The sequence below is a fragment of the Grampus griseus genome, assembly GCF_964374135.1.
Source record: "Grampus griseus genome assembly, chromosome: 10".
Lineage (NCBI taxonomy): Eukaryota > Metazoa > Chordata > Mammalia > Artiodactyla > Delphinidae > Grampus > Grampus griseus.
The window spans coordinates 38,368,350-38,383,480 of NC_139004.1; the positions used below are offsets into that span (position 1 = coordinate 38,368,350).

Below are 15,131 nucleotides of genomic sequence, written 5' to 3' on the forward strand. Positions count from 1 at the left end.
CGAGCCAAGACCTCCCTGCCTCACCTTCTCCTGGCATGAATGCACAGGTCTGTAACGGCAGCAGCTTTCCCCCGCACCATCTGACGTTTCTTCTGGATTTGCTTCAGCACCTAACAGAGCACTGCATAAATTCTGCTAAACAGGGAGGAGGGGTGGGATGAGGTGGGGGATATGAGGGTTAGAGGACAGACTAGAAAATGTGGATTATTACAACACAGGCTTAAGCATTAAGATTCCCTTCTGAGGATGGGGAAGTGTACCCTAAAAGGGAAGCAGGAGGACCCCCAAATAAACACTTTATCTGCTTCAAAATTTTGCCCAGGTCCAGCTCTGGAATAACCAGGGCAAATGAGCAGGAATGCAGGCTGCAGAGAAGCAGATGCCCGTAGGTAGAGTCTACCCCATCTTTACGTACTACAGTTGTCACCTTACTACTCAGAGGGGCTGGGGGTAGTTGTGGACAAATTTGCTGGGCCCATTGCAAAGGTCCAAAGGAGCCTGCTTGGTGTCATGCGCCCACATGGCTGTGGCATCCTTCTTGCCCAGCCAGGATAGCCCAGGATGTTTGCTGTGTCTACCTCATTCCTCTATTTTTCTCTCTTGAAATGCCTCACCCATCATTGAGGACCGAGTGTAGGTGCCACTGCTGGGAAGCTACCTTTGGCTGGTGCAGCTTTCTCTAATTTACTCTTTCTCTTTAACTCTGAAGGCATTTACTGTCAGGTTCTCTCATCCTCTGACCAATCGCTATCTTGTGATGCCTCTTACATGCTACCTTACACCATTATTTAACTTTTGGTTCCTGTGTATTATCTTCCTATGGAAGCTCTGAGCTCCCTGAGGCCATGGCTTCTGAATCTTTGAAACCTGTATAGCAGCTAGAATAGAGTTGAGCATATTCATTCAACAAACAGTTATTGAGCATTTGCAACATGCCAAGCACTGTGCTAGGCGCTGGGCATTCATCAGCGAACAAGACAGACTAATATATATGTATATATATGTATACATTTTTTTTTAATTGGGGTATAGTTGTTTTACAATGTTGTGTTAGTTTCTACTGTACAGAGAAGTGGAATTCCTTGTGCTGTACAGCAGGTTCTTATTAGTTATCTATTTTATACATATTAGTGTATATATGTCAATCCCAATCTCCCAGTTCATCCCACACATGCCCCCTGCCCCGTCCCCGCGCTTCCCCCCTTGGTGTCCATACGTTTGTTCTCTATCTGTGTCTCTATTTCTGCCTTGCAAACCAGTTCATCAAGACACACTAATATATTAAAAGCATTTAGTAAATATTTGCTAAACAGATGCATGGATGGATGCATGGATAGATGGACGGGTTGGTGGGTGAGTGGATGAGGTCCATACTGTGGCATCCTTTCTGTTCTGTGTTACTGCAGAGAAAAAACTTCTTTTCTCTCCTGTAACCCCACAACTGTTCTGGGTAGAAGACAGTCCCAAGAAATTTAGTTTTAAGTTAAGGGTAGGGAGACTGGTAACTCAGAAATGGTAAGATACCCACTTAAAGACATCTATTTGGTCATGCTGAAGCCAGAAGAGATGGGACCAACAAATCTAGTATAAGAGGGAATCCTATAGAATACACAGGTCCTCAGGGTCTTCAGATGCTATTTGGGACTACTCAGGCATCTCTTCAGAGTATCCTTGTCAGATAGACGTCCCCCAGCCTCAGTGCTAACACCTTCACGACAGGGCACCAGGGGCCAACGTTCCATTGCTGCTCCTGGTCAGTTCCCCTCTCCTTTCTTCCATGTTGCCTCCCACATCCAAGTAACATCCAGAGTAGAACCAGCTCAGGTTTTGGCCATGACACCCTAACCTGCAGCATGTGCACGTATGTGTACCTGCATATGTGCATATCTGCTCATATGCAGGTACCCGTATGTGCACATGCTGGAGCCTGGCATCCCAGCTCCGGCTTCTCAGGCTGTCTTCCCAATTTGGAACTGGGCTGTGACCTCAGCTGGAGCCTGGGCCCATCCTCAGCCTGGACAAAGCCTAGTCAGGGATGAACAGGCTTGGAGAGAGTCCAGGAAACCACACAGACGACCCTAAGGAGAGGAGACAGAGTATTTTGTTCTTTTTAAAAAAAGTACGCTTCCCTCTCCTACAAGCTCAGCCTGCTCAACTGAAGAGCCAGGAAAAGCAGTTGGCGCTTGGTGACTGGAGAGGTGCAGGGCTGAACTTGACAGTGTCCTATCTTATTCCTAATCCAGCTCCTTGCTTAATTGAATGTACCCCTAAATGGACAAGAATTTTCTCCCTTTCAGTGTGGACTAAACCAACAACCCTGAGTCAGAGGTGTTTAGAGGATGGGTAGGGTAGAGGGTAGTGGCAGTGGGGAGGCAAGAACAGAATACCGGGGAGGGAGTCAGGCCGTGGGCTGAGACACATTCCCTTTTCATGATGATCAGTCTTCTCTCTCCAAATTGATGGGAAAAAATAACAAGATAAACAGTGATGATGTCAGATGATGTATAATTCCATTAAGCACGCAAAGTTCTTTCATGTAGGCCATTTCATGTGGTTCTCAAACAGTCCTGTCTCTCACTGAATCGATGAGGAACACGCCCAGAGACAGTATCTTGGGAAAGAGAAAACAGCTAGTGCACAGCCAGGACACAGGTTTTCTGACTCCCAGTCTGGTGCTCTCTCAGTATACAATGTATTTTATAAACGTATGAGGGAGGAATCATGCCTTAGCTGTCATCGCGCCCCCCCGCCCATCCCCACCCCGACTCAGCACTTAGTTCAGCATGAAGCAAGCGTCCACTATGGAACCACGGAATGGCCTGGAACTGACATTCGGATGTTCCTGGGAGTAAGTCAGCAGTAGGCATACAGATGCTCCCAGGCTTTGGGCATGGGGGCAGCAGGGAGGAGGGCAGGGCTGTGTGTGGGCCGCGAAGGAGGGTGGTTGCACCATGGTGGGAGCAGACAGAGTTCCAGTGAGGAAGGGGTGGGCAGTGCAGCAGCGGGCAGGTGTCTCCTGCCCTTGGATTCACTAGGCTGGGCGAAGCAGCTGGTTAGAAACAAAAACAAACACCAGGGATACAGGTTCCTGCTGTTAACAGCTTCAAACCGCCAGAGGAAAACTCCAAATAAATATAATTAGAAACTTGTAAAAACGTCCTCTCTGTAAACCTGCTCCCCAGGGTCTACCCTTTAAGCGCCCCCCTTCTCTCAGTTCTCCCCAAGCCCACATATCCTGACACTCCACCCTCTCCGAGGGATTCCTTAGATCTGTTTCCTTATTCTGGATCTTCTCTCCAGCCCAGCAGCTCCTGCCCAGGTCTGTCCTCAGCTGTTACCATCAGTGACCAGAGGCAGATAGCCCCTGGCCTGAGGACCTGACATCCAAACCCCACAGATCTCTAGGGCTATGGTTCTAGCCACAGGGAAACCATAGGTAAGAGTGAGGGCCACCACACCCTATTTAAGGGGCATCATTCTGCCTGTAGGGCCAAATTGCAAAATCCAATGGCAACTACAAGACGGTGCCTTGGTCTGAAAAGGGGAGATGTCTAGGTTGGAGCACAATAGAGAGAGCTAGTCTTGGAAACTGAGACTATATGGTGTGGGGCAAGAACTGGGGCCCTGGGGCCTTGCCCAGAGAGTACTCAGTTCCCAGGACACAAACATTTCAGCTCTACTTCCCAATGCAGTTGGATACACGTACCTTCGCACACACAGAAACACACACGTGTCCTGCAGGGGCTGTTTCCAGGGGGAAATACCCCACTTAAGGACACGGTAAGAGCTATCAGGTATGTGAGGCCCCAGGAAAGTGGGGGTGGGGGTGAAGAACAGAAGAGTAGCCACATGACATAGACTCAGGCAGGAGAGAGTGAAGCAGGGCCCAGGGAGAAAAAGGCATGAGATTCAGGTGAGAAGCCTGGGGAGCCCCAGCTGCAGGACTGGGGCTTGCTATAGTGTCTTCCACCTTCAGCAGGAAGGATTTTGAAGAGATGCATAATCTCAGAGCTGAAAGGGACCCTACTGATACTCTCGTCCATTTCATAAGTGAGGAAGAGAGTTTCAGTCATTTCCTCAGAGGCCCCAACCCTCGGGCTCTGCATTTACCTAAAGCCACTGGTACCTACCAAACTTCCCACCCTGTGCCATCTGGGGCTAGCAGTATGTGGGCATGAAAAGAAGAGAGTGGCCAGTCTGGTGACAGAGGGGCCAAAGGGGACGAGGAGGGGAGGGTCCACGTTCCCACTTAGTGCAGGCAGCTAGCTCCTCTACCCCTCAAACATCCCTGGGTTGGCAGTTGTATCACTTTTCCCCCCAAGGACCGGCAGTCCCTCTGTTTCCAGACTCCTGTCTAATAACTGAGCCTGAAGAAGCTGTCCCCAGGTCTGGGCCTCTTGTGGGTACCGCCAGCCTCAGAGTAACTCTGCAGTTTCCAGCCCTGACAGGGACTCTTTCTTATGAGTGGTCATGTGCTAGGGGTATGGGACGTCAAAGGAGGCCCACACCCTGACACGCAGGGACCAGAGCCGGGGGTAGGGACTGGGGTTAGTTCAGGCAGCAAGCTCTTTACCTCCATCTTCTCAAGACGGTCTGAAGCCATCCATTCCCTTCCCCCATGCTCAGTTCAAGGCTCGGGACCTAGCCATTCCACTTCTTTACTTCTCCAATGAAAACAAAATGCACGTTGCCTGCTTCCTTTTCCCTCTCACCAGAGCACAGACACACACTCACACACCCTGAGTCATGCACACGCACGCTCACACGCCCCAGTGAGTGCACACCGCGCATTCCCAAACTCACACCCAGGGCCGGCTCCTTTTACAACAGGTCCCAGCCGCTTACATCTCAAACCGGTTCTCATGTGCTCTGATTCCTGAAGGTTTCAGGAAACAGTCTCATTTAGGGGTGCTGATAACTTTCTTCGTTCTCTGCCTGTAGTAATTCTGGCCTCGGTGTCTTCTAGTCCCCTCTCTCTCATTCCACCCTGCAGAGACTCGGGAGATGAAGGGTGAGAAGGGGAAAAGTTCTCCCCTGGCTCCAGGCTCTCCCCACCCCCTTAGAGGACATGTCACTGAGAGAAGAGAGGTCAAAGGGATTCCTGAGGAATTTCTAAGCAGTCCACCCCCACCTCTCCACCCTTCTGGAAAAATGAGGGGTGGGGGTCAGGCTTAAAGGGAAGATCAGGCTGCAAGAGTGAAGGCTGCCTCTCCCTCTCTCTCCCCAGTGTGGCCTGGATGGGGCACGGGCAATAGCCGGCTGCCCACGGGGCCACCCTCACCCGCTGACACCGTTATGGTTTTCATTTCATATTTTGGAGGGAGGGGCTAGGAGGAACAGTCCCCTCACTGTAAGAGCCGGCCACAGGAGCCCAGGGAAGCGGGGAGGAGAGGAAACAGCCACATTAAAGAGGAAGAGAGGCGTGGGGGAAAGAGAGAGACACACACACATACACCCAGACAGAGACCCGGAGAGACGCATCGAGACAGAGAGACACTGTCTGCTGCCAGATGAACGCTCTCAGTCGCAGGGATGGTGTTACTTGGAAGCTCTAAATATACGACTTTATCAAAATTCTATCCCTGATGAGGAGAGGAAACAACCAGGTAAACTAAATGGCCAGGCTGGCTCTCCCAGCCGGCCCTGGGGACAAGTTTTCCCCAGGAGGCCAGGAGACCTTTTCATTCAGCTGTAACCTGAGCCCCATGCAAGGATTAGGTCTTTTTAACCACTGCTGCACACCACCACCCCCCTCAAAAAAAACAAAGCAAATTAATGCTTTTAAGTTAACAATTATCCTGGTTATCCAGTCTGTCTACTTTAAAATACACAGACAGGCACTTGAAAAACACTCAAAATCATGTACCCTCATGCTCACTCATTCCCAGTCACACACACAGTTCTCAAAGACACTAAAAACATCTGTATACATGCTTAACAACTAACTCACAACAGAGACATACACCAGCTATGTCACCTGTGGGTGATCATGGTAAACCTCACACACTCACACACACACACACACACACACACACACACACCTGCATACTCAGGGTTCCCTTCTGTGTCCCTCCCCTCCTCTCCATTCCACACCACTTTGGTTCTCCCCTGGTGAATCTCTGGAGGAAAGGGACAGAGGCCCAGATATACCCAGTGCTATAGTAACTCTTGGCAAGATACTTGCCAAGGTTATTTGTATTTTAAAGACTTGCTAGAGCTTCATTTAAAAGCATGTGGCATTCAAAGCACACCTTCTGGCACTGGTGATACCCTGGAGATATGTCTGAGAGCAAGGAATGTCCACAGCACCGTCTATGGATAAGGCTGCCCTGCCCGGTCAATACTTGTCCTTCCTGCAACACTGGCCTGTAGATTTGGGACCAGAGATGTCCCCCTATACCAGCAAACCTGTTGTGAGGCAACTCTAGAAGACCAGGTTGATAAACTTCCTGAATAGTAGGGTTAAAGGTAGCTGAAACGACAGGCTTGGAATCTACGCCCAGCTAGACTCAGGGATCAGAAGGAAGATGTGAAGCTAACTGCAGCCCAGGCAGAGCAAGTGTGGCTCGAATGTGAGATAAGCAGTGGGCAAAACTATAGTCTGTAAGCTCCTTGAGGGCAGGGCCTCCGCTCTGGCTACATTTCCCACAGCAGCAGCAGGATGAAATGCAAGAGGGAGCCCTGAAGTACCTCCGAGAGATTCTGAGTCCCTCTGTCCCTGAAGGATAGGTTGATCTCTCAGGCTTGAAAGCCTTGGCTTGACGGCACCTGTCCCTTCTCGGAGTCTCCATCTGCCCCACAAACCGCCCCTGAATATACTGCTTGCTCCTCCGTTTGGCCCCGGCCTCACTAGGCCACTACAGACACTGGCTTCAACTTGAAAGAGGCCCTTATCTCGTCTCTAGATTACTGCATGAAATCTGTTCCTTCCTTCAGACTAAACTCCCTAGCTAATTCCATGTTATGAGTAAGTCAGCATGCACTACAAAAACCACCTTTGTTTATGAAAACACAAGCAAATCCACGGTGGGAGAGGGGCTACTCCCAGCCTGGGGGTGGCAGTGGTAGTGGGCTGTCTGGAACCAGGACTAGAGAAGAGGCAGTTTGGGGTTGGAAGGGGTGGGGGTGGGGTCTGGTATTTGACAGCCAAGGGTCTCTAGTGTTTGGGTTCTGTTAAAGGACAGGTTGGAGGAGGAAGGGGGTAGTTGAAGAGGCAGTGCTTGGGGAGAAAAGGATGGCACTGATATAGCACCTTCCTTTTAAGAGAGCGGGAGCCCATCGAGGACACAGAGCAGCTTACGAGCCAAGTGCTCAGACTCCAGGACACAGCGACCCGACTGCCAGAGACTCAGACTTCCCCAACTCCCAAGTTCAACTTTCCCTGGTGGCCCAGCCACCTCCACACCCCAACTTGGCTTCAAGAAGCCCCTAGGACAATAGGCAGAATCATATTCTCCTGGGCAAAGCTGTGGCATGAGGAATTTTCTTTTTGTCCATATAAATCTCTTCCTGGGTGAGGACTCGATGGGGGAAGGGTGCAGCAGGAGGTCAAGGGGGAGGGGAGTCTGTCCCCAAGAGAACTGTAGCCCACCAGCCTGGTTTCTGCCAGCACAGCCTTGGGACTGGCCAGGCAATGAGCCTGGGGTCAGGGATGGGGGCGGGAGGGCCTCCCTGTCTCTCTCTAATTCCTAGAGGGATCTGTCAGAGCTCCCCAGCCTGGAATTTTACTTTGTTATTTTAATGCAATTCTGACCTGGATTTAAATGGAATTGGAAACCCAAGGCCTTAATAAATAAATATTATGATAAGAAATGAAAGCCATGCAAGACGAAAGAGATTTCCCCCCAAACAGGCAGAAATGCGACATTCTTGCCGGGAGCCAGAGTCACAGAAATTTTCTTCTCTTCTTCAGCCCCCTACCATCCAGAGGGAGACAGTTGGTTTTTTGGTTTTCCTTAAAAGATCCTATCTTTGTTTAACATTTTTCTGATAAGACAACTTCGAAATTTCTGTCTAACTTTGAAGACTGGGGGCGAGGGGAAGAAATATAGCATGGCTGAAAAAGTTTTCATTCTTTCAGTCTGTCCAGGCCAGAACTTAAGTTTTCTGACAATGTTTGAGAGGAGAGAAGATTCTCTCTCATACTTCTGGAGGACAAGAAGTCTTTGGAAGATGCTGGGGTGACAATGAAGTCAGGCAGAATTCTGAGATGCGTGGTCACTTCTGCCCAGGGCTCCCCAAACTTCTCACTCACCCGCACCGCCCCTGGCTCCTCCAGCCTTTCGCCTGGGGCGCAGCGCCCAGAGGTCAGGCCCCCAGCCGAGGAGTGCGGGTGCACAGTGCCCGCTCCTGACAGCAGCACGCCTCCCAGCACCTGCCCTGCCCCTCGGAAATCGCGCCCCCGCCCTCGGGCCCTGCAGCCCAGGCAGCCCGGCGCCCGCGCGCCCCTCCTTCCTTACCTTGCACGGCTTTGCTGTGCTGGGCGGCGCGGGCGTGGACCAGCAGGACTAGCAGGCAGAGCCCGGGCACGCGTCCCGAGCCCATGGCTGAAGCTACGGGCGGCCGGGCGGCCGGGGCCGGTCTCGCGGCCCGGGGAGGGCGGAAGCGGGCCGGGCCCCCTCGCGCCGGAGGGGGAAGGGGAGGGGGTGCCCCGCCGGGGCCGGGCCGGGGGGTGCGGGCGCGGGGCGCGGACCGTGGCGCCCTTGGCGAGAGGCTCCCGATGCTGCCGGCTTCTCCCGGCCCGACGCCGGGGAGAGCGAGGCGGAGAGAGGGACGAGGCTGGGGGCGCCCGGCGCCGCTGACGGAGGGGAGCCCCCGCCCTCTCCAAGCCCGGCTCCGCTAGCGGCGGCGGCGGGGCTGCTCCGTATAATCCCACCCAATTCCCAGCTTCGTCTGGAGAGAGCTGCAGCGGAGAGCGCGCAGAGCCCGAGCGAGGGACCTGAGAAAGGGGAGGGGAAACGCAGCGCCAGAAACACGCCCTTTCTGCCTCTCTTTCTTCCTCCCTCGCTCTTTCTCCTTCTCTCAGGCTCCGTCTCTTTTTCTTCGCCTTTCTCCTCCTCCTCCTCTTTCTCCTCCTCTCCTCGCTCCTTTTCGTTTTCTTCCTCCTCCCCCTCCTCCTCCACCACCTCCTTTTCCGTGCCCTTTTTTCTTTCAAATGGGGCCTCGGCGCGGCGGCCGCTCCCCCTGCGCGCCCGGGCGCGGCGGCCCCCTCCCCAGGCTGCCGGGCCGCTGCCTGCAGGAATTTACAATCCGGCGCTGGGGGAGCGGGCCCGGTCTCCATGGAGACGGCTTCCCCGGGAGCAGGGAGGTCAGGCGCAGACCGCGCACAATCAATGGATCAATGCAAGCACCGCTCGGCTCCAGACCAAACAGCACCCGGCTCCGGCTCGTCCTGTCTACCGGCGGAAAGAGTGGGGGAGCTAGGGTGCGCCCCCGCGCTCGCACGCGATGAGGGCTGTGCGACGCAGGTTTGCACTCACACCTACAACAGGAGACAAAGAGAGTGAAGGGTGTCGGGGAGGCTGGGCTAGACCGGACGGGCACTCAGGCTCGCTCGCCGACACAGCCCGACACGCGGGACACAGCCACACGGGACCTCGAAAAACTGAGAGCGGCTCCGACAGCGGGTCGAGTTACGCCCTCCCAACTCGCACCTCCACCACAGACCCCACACCCTCAGGACTCAGTCCCCAATTCGTAGTGCCGAGTCCACTTTAATTGAGGACCAAGAAGAAAGTAGCCTTTCCCCAGCTGAAACTGCCAGCTCCAGGGCAGACTCCCTTTCAGTTAAGGCCTCGGAGAGAGCCCACCCGGCACCCTACCCGCACAGACCTGGGTTTATGTATAAAAAACAGTCACATGCGCTTAGCACAGGGGCAAAGGCTAACACGCAGAAATCTGCCTATGTGTGTAAACACAGAGACCCAAAGATAGGCACAACATTCTCCTCCATACCTGCCCTCCCACCTTCAAGATGTGGTCCCCACCAGAACATTCTTAAGCCTTCATCCTTCCAACTTGCAGGAGCAGAAAAGGAAAGATAAACGATATTTTTAAAAATAGGGGCAAAGTGTGCCAAAGGAGCAGTGTCCCTGAACCGTGGACAACACCTCCTGACGCATTTACCAGCTCTGCATCTTCTCTCCTTCCATTCTAGCGGAAAGATGAAGGACCTCTTGAAAGGTGGTGAGAGCTTTCTTGGAGTATGGAGCTTTGGTCAGAATGAGACTGCCAGGCCCCAGCCAGCTACTTATGCTTCAGAGCCAGTCTTCTGCAGGGAAGAGACCTTTGGGACACAGACTAACCTCAGAGAGCCCTCAGGGTACCCAGGAGGAAGGGACAATGACCGGGCTCCCCCTGAAAATAACTCAGTTCTTAGACCCTTGACATTGACAGCCCACATCAGCTGGGGTGACAGCTCTGCTTTGTCAGAAGCTTCCTTAACCCCCAGGGAGAAGAACTGAGCCCTTCCTCCCCTAGCGATCCAGTGGAAAAGTAGGAGGATGCAAACAGACTTGGGCATCTGGGTTTCTCATCCTGGTTCTATCCTGGGACAAAGATTACCTTTGGGCAAGTCACACCTCAGTGGGCCTCCGTATCCTCATCTAGAAAACAAGATGGCAGGTTAGCTCAGGAAGGAGACAGTGCCCTTAAGAAGCCTGGGGAAGGAGGCCTTGGGAACCACTGCATGGCATGAGAGATGACGGTTGGGATGGGAGCACATAGACCATGGGAATGGTGTGGAGGCCACAAAAGGTTGGGTCAGATGATCTCTGAAGTCCCTTTCAGCCCTGTCACTCTAGGACTCCCTCCCTCCTTCATTACATTGGCAAACCCCTCCCCTTGAAGCAGCTTTGCCTGCTGCCACCAATTATGTATAGGGCTAGAGGACAAGTGCAAACCTGCCATCCTCTCTGCCCCAAACAGGAAAGTGGTTAAAAAGAAAGAAAGAAAAAGAATTGGAGGTTGCCAGACGGTGCCAGATCAACATGGGGGCACAGAGCCTGATTAGCTCCCCCAAGGCAGGGAAGGGAGATTGCACTGTGCTTGCTTTGTCTCTGCCTTGCTTTGGACACTGGTGTGAGGTCCTCTGGGTCCCTAGGGAGGAGGGCTCCTGCCCACCCTCTAAACCACAGGTGAGGTGGGCATTGAGGATTCCGTATGGGCTGATTAACAGGTTAACTCAGACCTTCTCTCCAGTTCAGCATGATTTCCTGGTCCTCTGAATGTGAACATTGACCTGGCTTGGTGGGGAGCGGTGGCGGGAGAGTGGTGGGCCTCACCTTAGCCACTGTATCTCTGGGAGGCTCAGTGTCTTTGACTCTAGTTTCCTTTTTTCCCCTCATTTTCCTGTGTTCGTCTCCTCTGCTCCTCTAGGAAGGTGAGTTTACTCCACATCTGGGCAGAAGAGGCAGTTCCCTGCCCAGCTCCCCACCATCCAATCTGGTACCCTCAGCCCTTCAGAGGATTCTATAGGAGCAGAAACAGTCTTATATCACCAGGGTACTGTGAATTGGGGTGCGGGTCACATTGCCCTATGCCCTGTTCACTTCTGCAGGGACTCACAACCGGATAGGGACTCAGGAAGATGACAAGGAAGGAATAATGAGATGGCTCGTGCAAGCGCTACTACAAAAGCAGCAGCACACGCCATACTGGCGGGGGCAAAACATCCCTGCGTTCTCTAGGCCTCCCACACTCACCTCAGGCGGCAGTTTGCTCTGGGGCTTTACTTTCCTTCAGGGAGACCTCTGACATTCACTTGGTTCTAATTTCTCTTGCAAATGTCTAGGGAGAGGATGGGGTTGGGGGGCCCATAGCCAATACATCTTGGTTCTGATCCTGCTTGTAAGGACACCTCTGCCAGGGCTCTGTCACATTCAGGGACTTCACCTCCCCTGCCAACTCTCCTTCCATGAGGCTTTGCTTTTTCTCTCTGCTCCTGAGCTTCCCCATCTGTAAAATGAAGCCAGTGCTTCTATCTTGACAGGAAATTATAGTCTTAACGGAGAACATGTACATATTGAAACAACACTACCCCAAGTTCAACACTACCCCAGGTTCTATTTTGGGTGATTTATTTCATTTCTCTGAGCCTCAGCTTTCTCATCTAGAAAATGGATAGGCTCATACAACCTCATAAGTGAGGCATAAATCACTGTTTAACTACATGGGCCTTAGAGTAAAATAAAACTGCAGTTCAAATCTCAGTTGTGTGACTCAGATAAATTACTCAGTCTCAGTGAGCTTCAGTTTTCTCTTATGACAAAAGGAATAAAAACCTCATAGGGTTATGGTGTTAATTAAATGAGATAATGAATGGAAAAGCCCTGGCACATAGTAGACATTCAATAGGTGGTGGCTATTGTTATTTCCACTACTTCTCAGAAGGAACAAAGACCACAAGTGTTTGATAGTAAAGGTATAGTAGTGCCTGGGAAGGAGCAGTCTTGTCCCAGGCCAGAGTTTGATGCAGCTGGGTATGAGTGCGGCTAACTGGGCTCGAGTCTCACCACCCTCCATAGGTTCCTGTCTGTCACACATTCCTACTGAAAAGTTTCCAAAAATGCCATGCATTCCAGCACACTGCCCTTGTCAGCAGCACTTCCAAATTGGAAAGTTGGAAGGAAACTTACCTACCAGGTAGAGTAGCTCCGGAACCCCTCTTTCCGAACCACCTTGCACCTCCTACCCTGCCTTAAGAAGGCACAGACACACTGAGACACAAATTAGAGCTCATGCTACCATTTACTCAGTGCTTTTCTCTGTGCCAGGCACTCCACCACTAGCTGATCAGGCAAGAATTGTTATCCTCATTTTGTTGTTGGGAAAACTGAGGCTAAAGTAAGGTCAACCTGCCCAGATGACCGACTAAGAAGGGACAAAGCCAGGACTTGGGGCCCAGGCTTGGCTCTGAAATGTGAATACCCTCTCCATTCTCTATTCTGCCTCCTCTGAAAACACAGAGAACCAGTATATTCTTGCTACCGTTACAGTTTAATCATTTGGGGCAGACCAGCCCCTTCACACACAAGAGGTAAGAGGACAGTACCCTTACTCTGGAGGCTCATACAGGAGTAAAATTTCAGAAGACTTTAGCCATCAACTTGTCTAATGATGAGAGGTCACATGACTGCCCTCGGTCACACAACATATTACAGAGGCAAAGCTAGAAGCAGAATCCATGTCTCCCCTGACTTCTGACTCCTGGGTCAGTGCTCCTTAGTCAGTACCTCAGAGCTGCCAGTCTCCCTTCCAGTTCTCCCTTTTCCTGATGATTTGATCAGTCACGAATCCTTCTGTCAAGAGGCATATGGTACTTGTCTCATATCCTCCCCCCCAACACACACTGTCCTAGGCCCTCTAGAGTGTACAAAAGAAATAGAAAATGTGATCCCTGATCAAAGAGGTGTATCAGCACCAGTGTATGATTCCAGACCTTCACATCACAAGGCAAATCCCCCAAATGCCCTGAGTCTTACCAGGAAGGCAAGATTTGTATATGCAAAACAACATCTGAATGCAACATCAAGGAATCCAGACAGAGTGCCAGAGAAAGTCAGAGGAAACAGGAGTCGATCATCCAAGAAGGCTCTGTGGACATTAGGAGGGATTTGAGGTGAATTTTTTTTTTTTTTTTTTTTGCGGTACGCGGGCCTCTCACTGTTGTGGCCTCTTCCGTTGCGGAGCACAGGCTCCGGACGCGCAGGCTCAGCGGCCATGGCTCACAGGCCCAGCCGCTCCGCGGCATGTGGGATCCTCCCGGACCGGGGCACGAACCCGTGTCCCCTGCATCGGCAGGCGGACTCTCAACCACTGCGCCACCAGGGAAGCCCTTGAGATGAATCTTGATGACACTTAGAAAGAGATGGACAAGATAGAAATATAAACAAAAATCAGTGATTGACAGATGGAGAGAAAAAGAGAATAGAACAACAACAACAACAACAATAAAAGAAATAGACGAAAGAAGGGCGGAGCATATGCTAGGTCAGTGGACAGCTTGACTCTGGTTGGTCCTTGTTTCCCACCTGTCCAGGATGGCTGAGCAGCCATTTGGCCAGATAAGCTGAAGATTGGAAGTAACTCTCTCCCAAAGTCTATTCCGGCCCTGGGATTCCAGGAGTAACTTTTTCCAAGGCCCTTGGTCTTGTCTTTGTGGAGAGGTCTGCCGGCAGTCCTGCCAGGACCTGGTGGGGAAGGGGGGTAGCCTGGTCCGAACAGCCCACACCTGTTCCAGCCTCCCTACTTGGGCAGCCTCCTTGGCCCCTCATCCCGGTGTCCGCCCAGCCCTTCCTCCCTGCCCACCCCCACACCTGAGTCACTTTGCCGCCTGCTTCCTCCCCACCTGCTCCCTGGCTGCTTCCATGAAAGAAACAAAAATCTCCAACCTGCCAATTGGCATGAACACTGATGTGTGGTTCCAGACTTCTCCACATCACAGGGCAGGTCTCCAAACTGCCCTGAGCCTTTCCTCTGTCACCTTCTACACAGCTGCTCTTCCAAACTTTGGATTCCCCTCCACCAACCTCGGCCCCCTTACTTCTCCAGTCAGTGCTCTCAACTCCTGTTTCATTGAGAAGCCAGAAGCGATGTGGCATGAACTTCCTAACTCCTGTCCCCCTCTCCCTCCACTGCTGGGAGAGGGGTCCCTTTTTTTGGCTAAGGCCAGTCCCACATACATGGGCAAGGACCCCAACCCCTCTTGCCCCAACAGGGAGCTGATACTGTCAGTTACCCCCTCCCTCTCCTGAATCCCTCACCTCATCTCCTTCTCCTGTAAACACAGTGTAACCTGCAGCATCCCACAGCAGCAACAACAAACTTCCCTAGACTCTGCTGCCTCTTGTCCTTCCAGTCTCCTGAACTTCTAGGAGGAGGACTCCTGCTCTCCATCTCCCCTGCTTCCTTCACCCCTCGCCCTTGTGCAATCTGGCCCAGGCCCACTCTAACACCCCTCTGCTAGGTCTCTGCCGACTTCCCCATCTCCATATCTGGGGCTGCCCGCTGGTCCTTATCTAGCCTGACCTCTCTGCATCATTAGATGCCTCTGAACATTTCCCTTCTTGGAATCCTTTCTTTCCCCCAATATCCTGCCAGCCACTCTCCCTCCACTGGCCTCTTACGTGCTT

General features: G+C 52.2%; 1 protein-coding gene across 2 annotated transcripts in view; it reads right to left on the reverse strand.

Moving 5' to 3' along the window:
* SCUBE3 (signal peptide, CUB domain and EGF like domain containing 3) overlaps nucleotides 1-8,544 on the reverse strand; it is a gene marked incomplete at both ends in the record, with an annotated part of 33,312 nt that extends 24,768 nt beyond the window's left edge. For both annotated transcript variants that reach the window (XM_082664628.1, XM_082664627.1), the window contains one exon: nucleotides 8,460-8,544. In XM_082664628.1, coding sequence (XP_082520754.1) covers nucleotides 8,460-8,544 — 85 coding nt within the window. The remainder of the gene's footprint in view (nucleotides 1-8,459) is intronic.
* Between the last annotated feature and the right edge of the window lie 6,587 nt (nucleotides 8,545-15,131).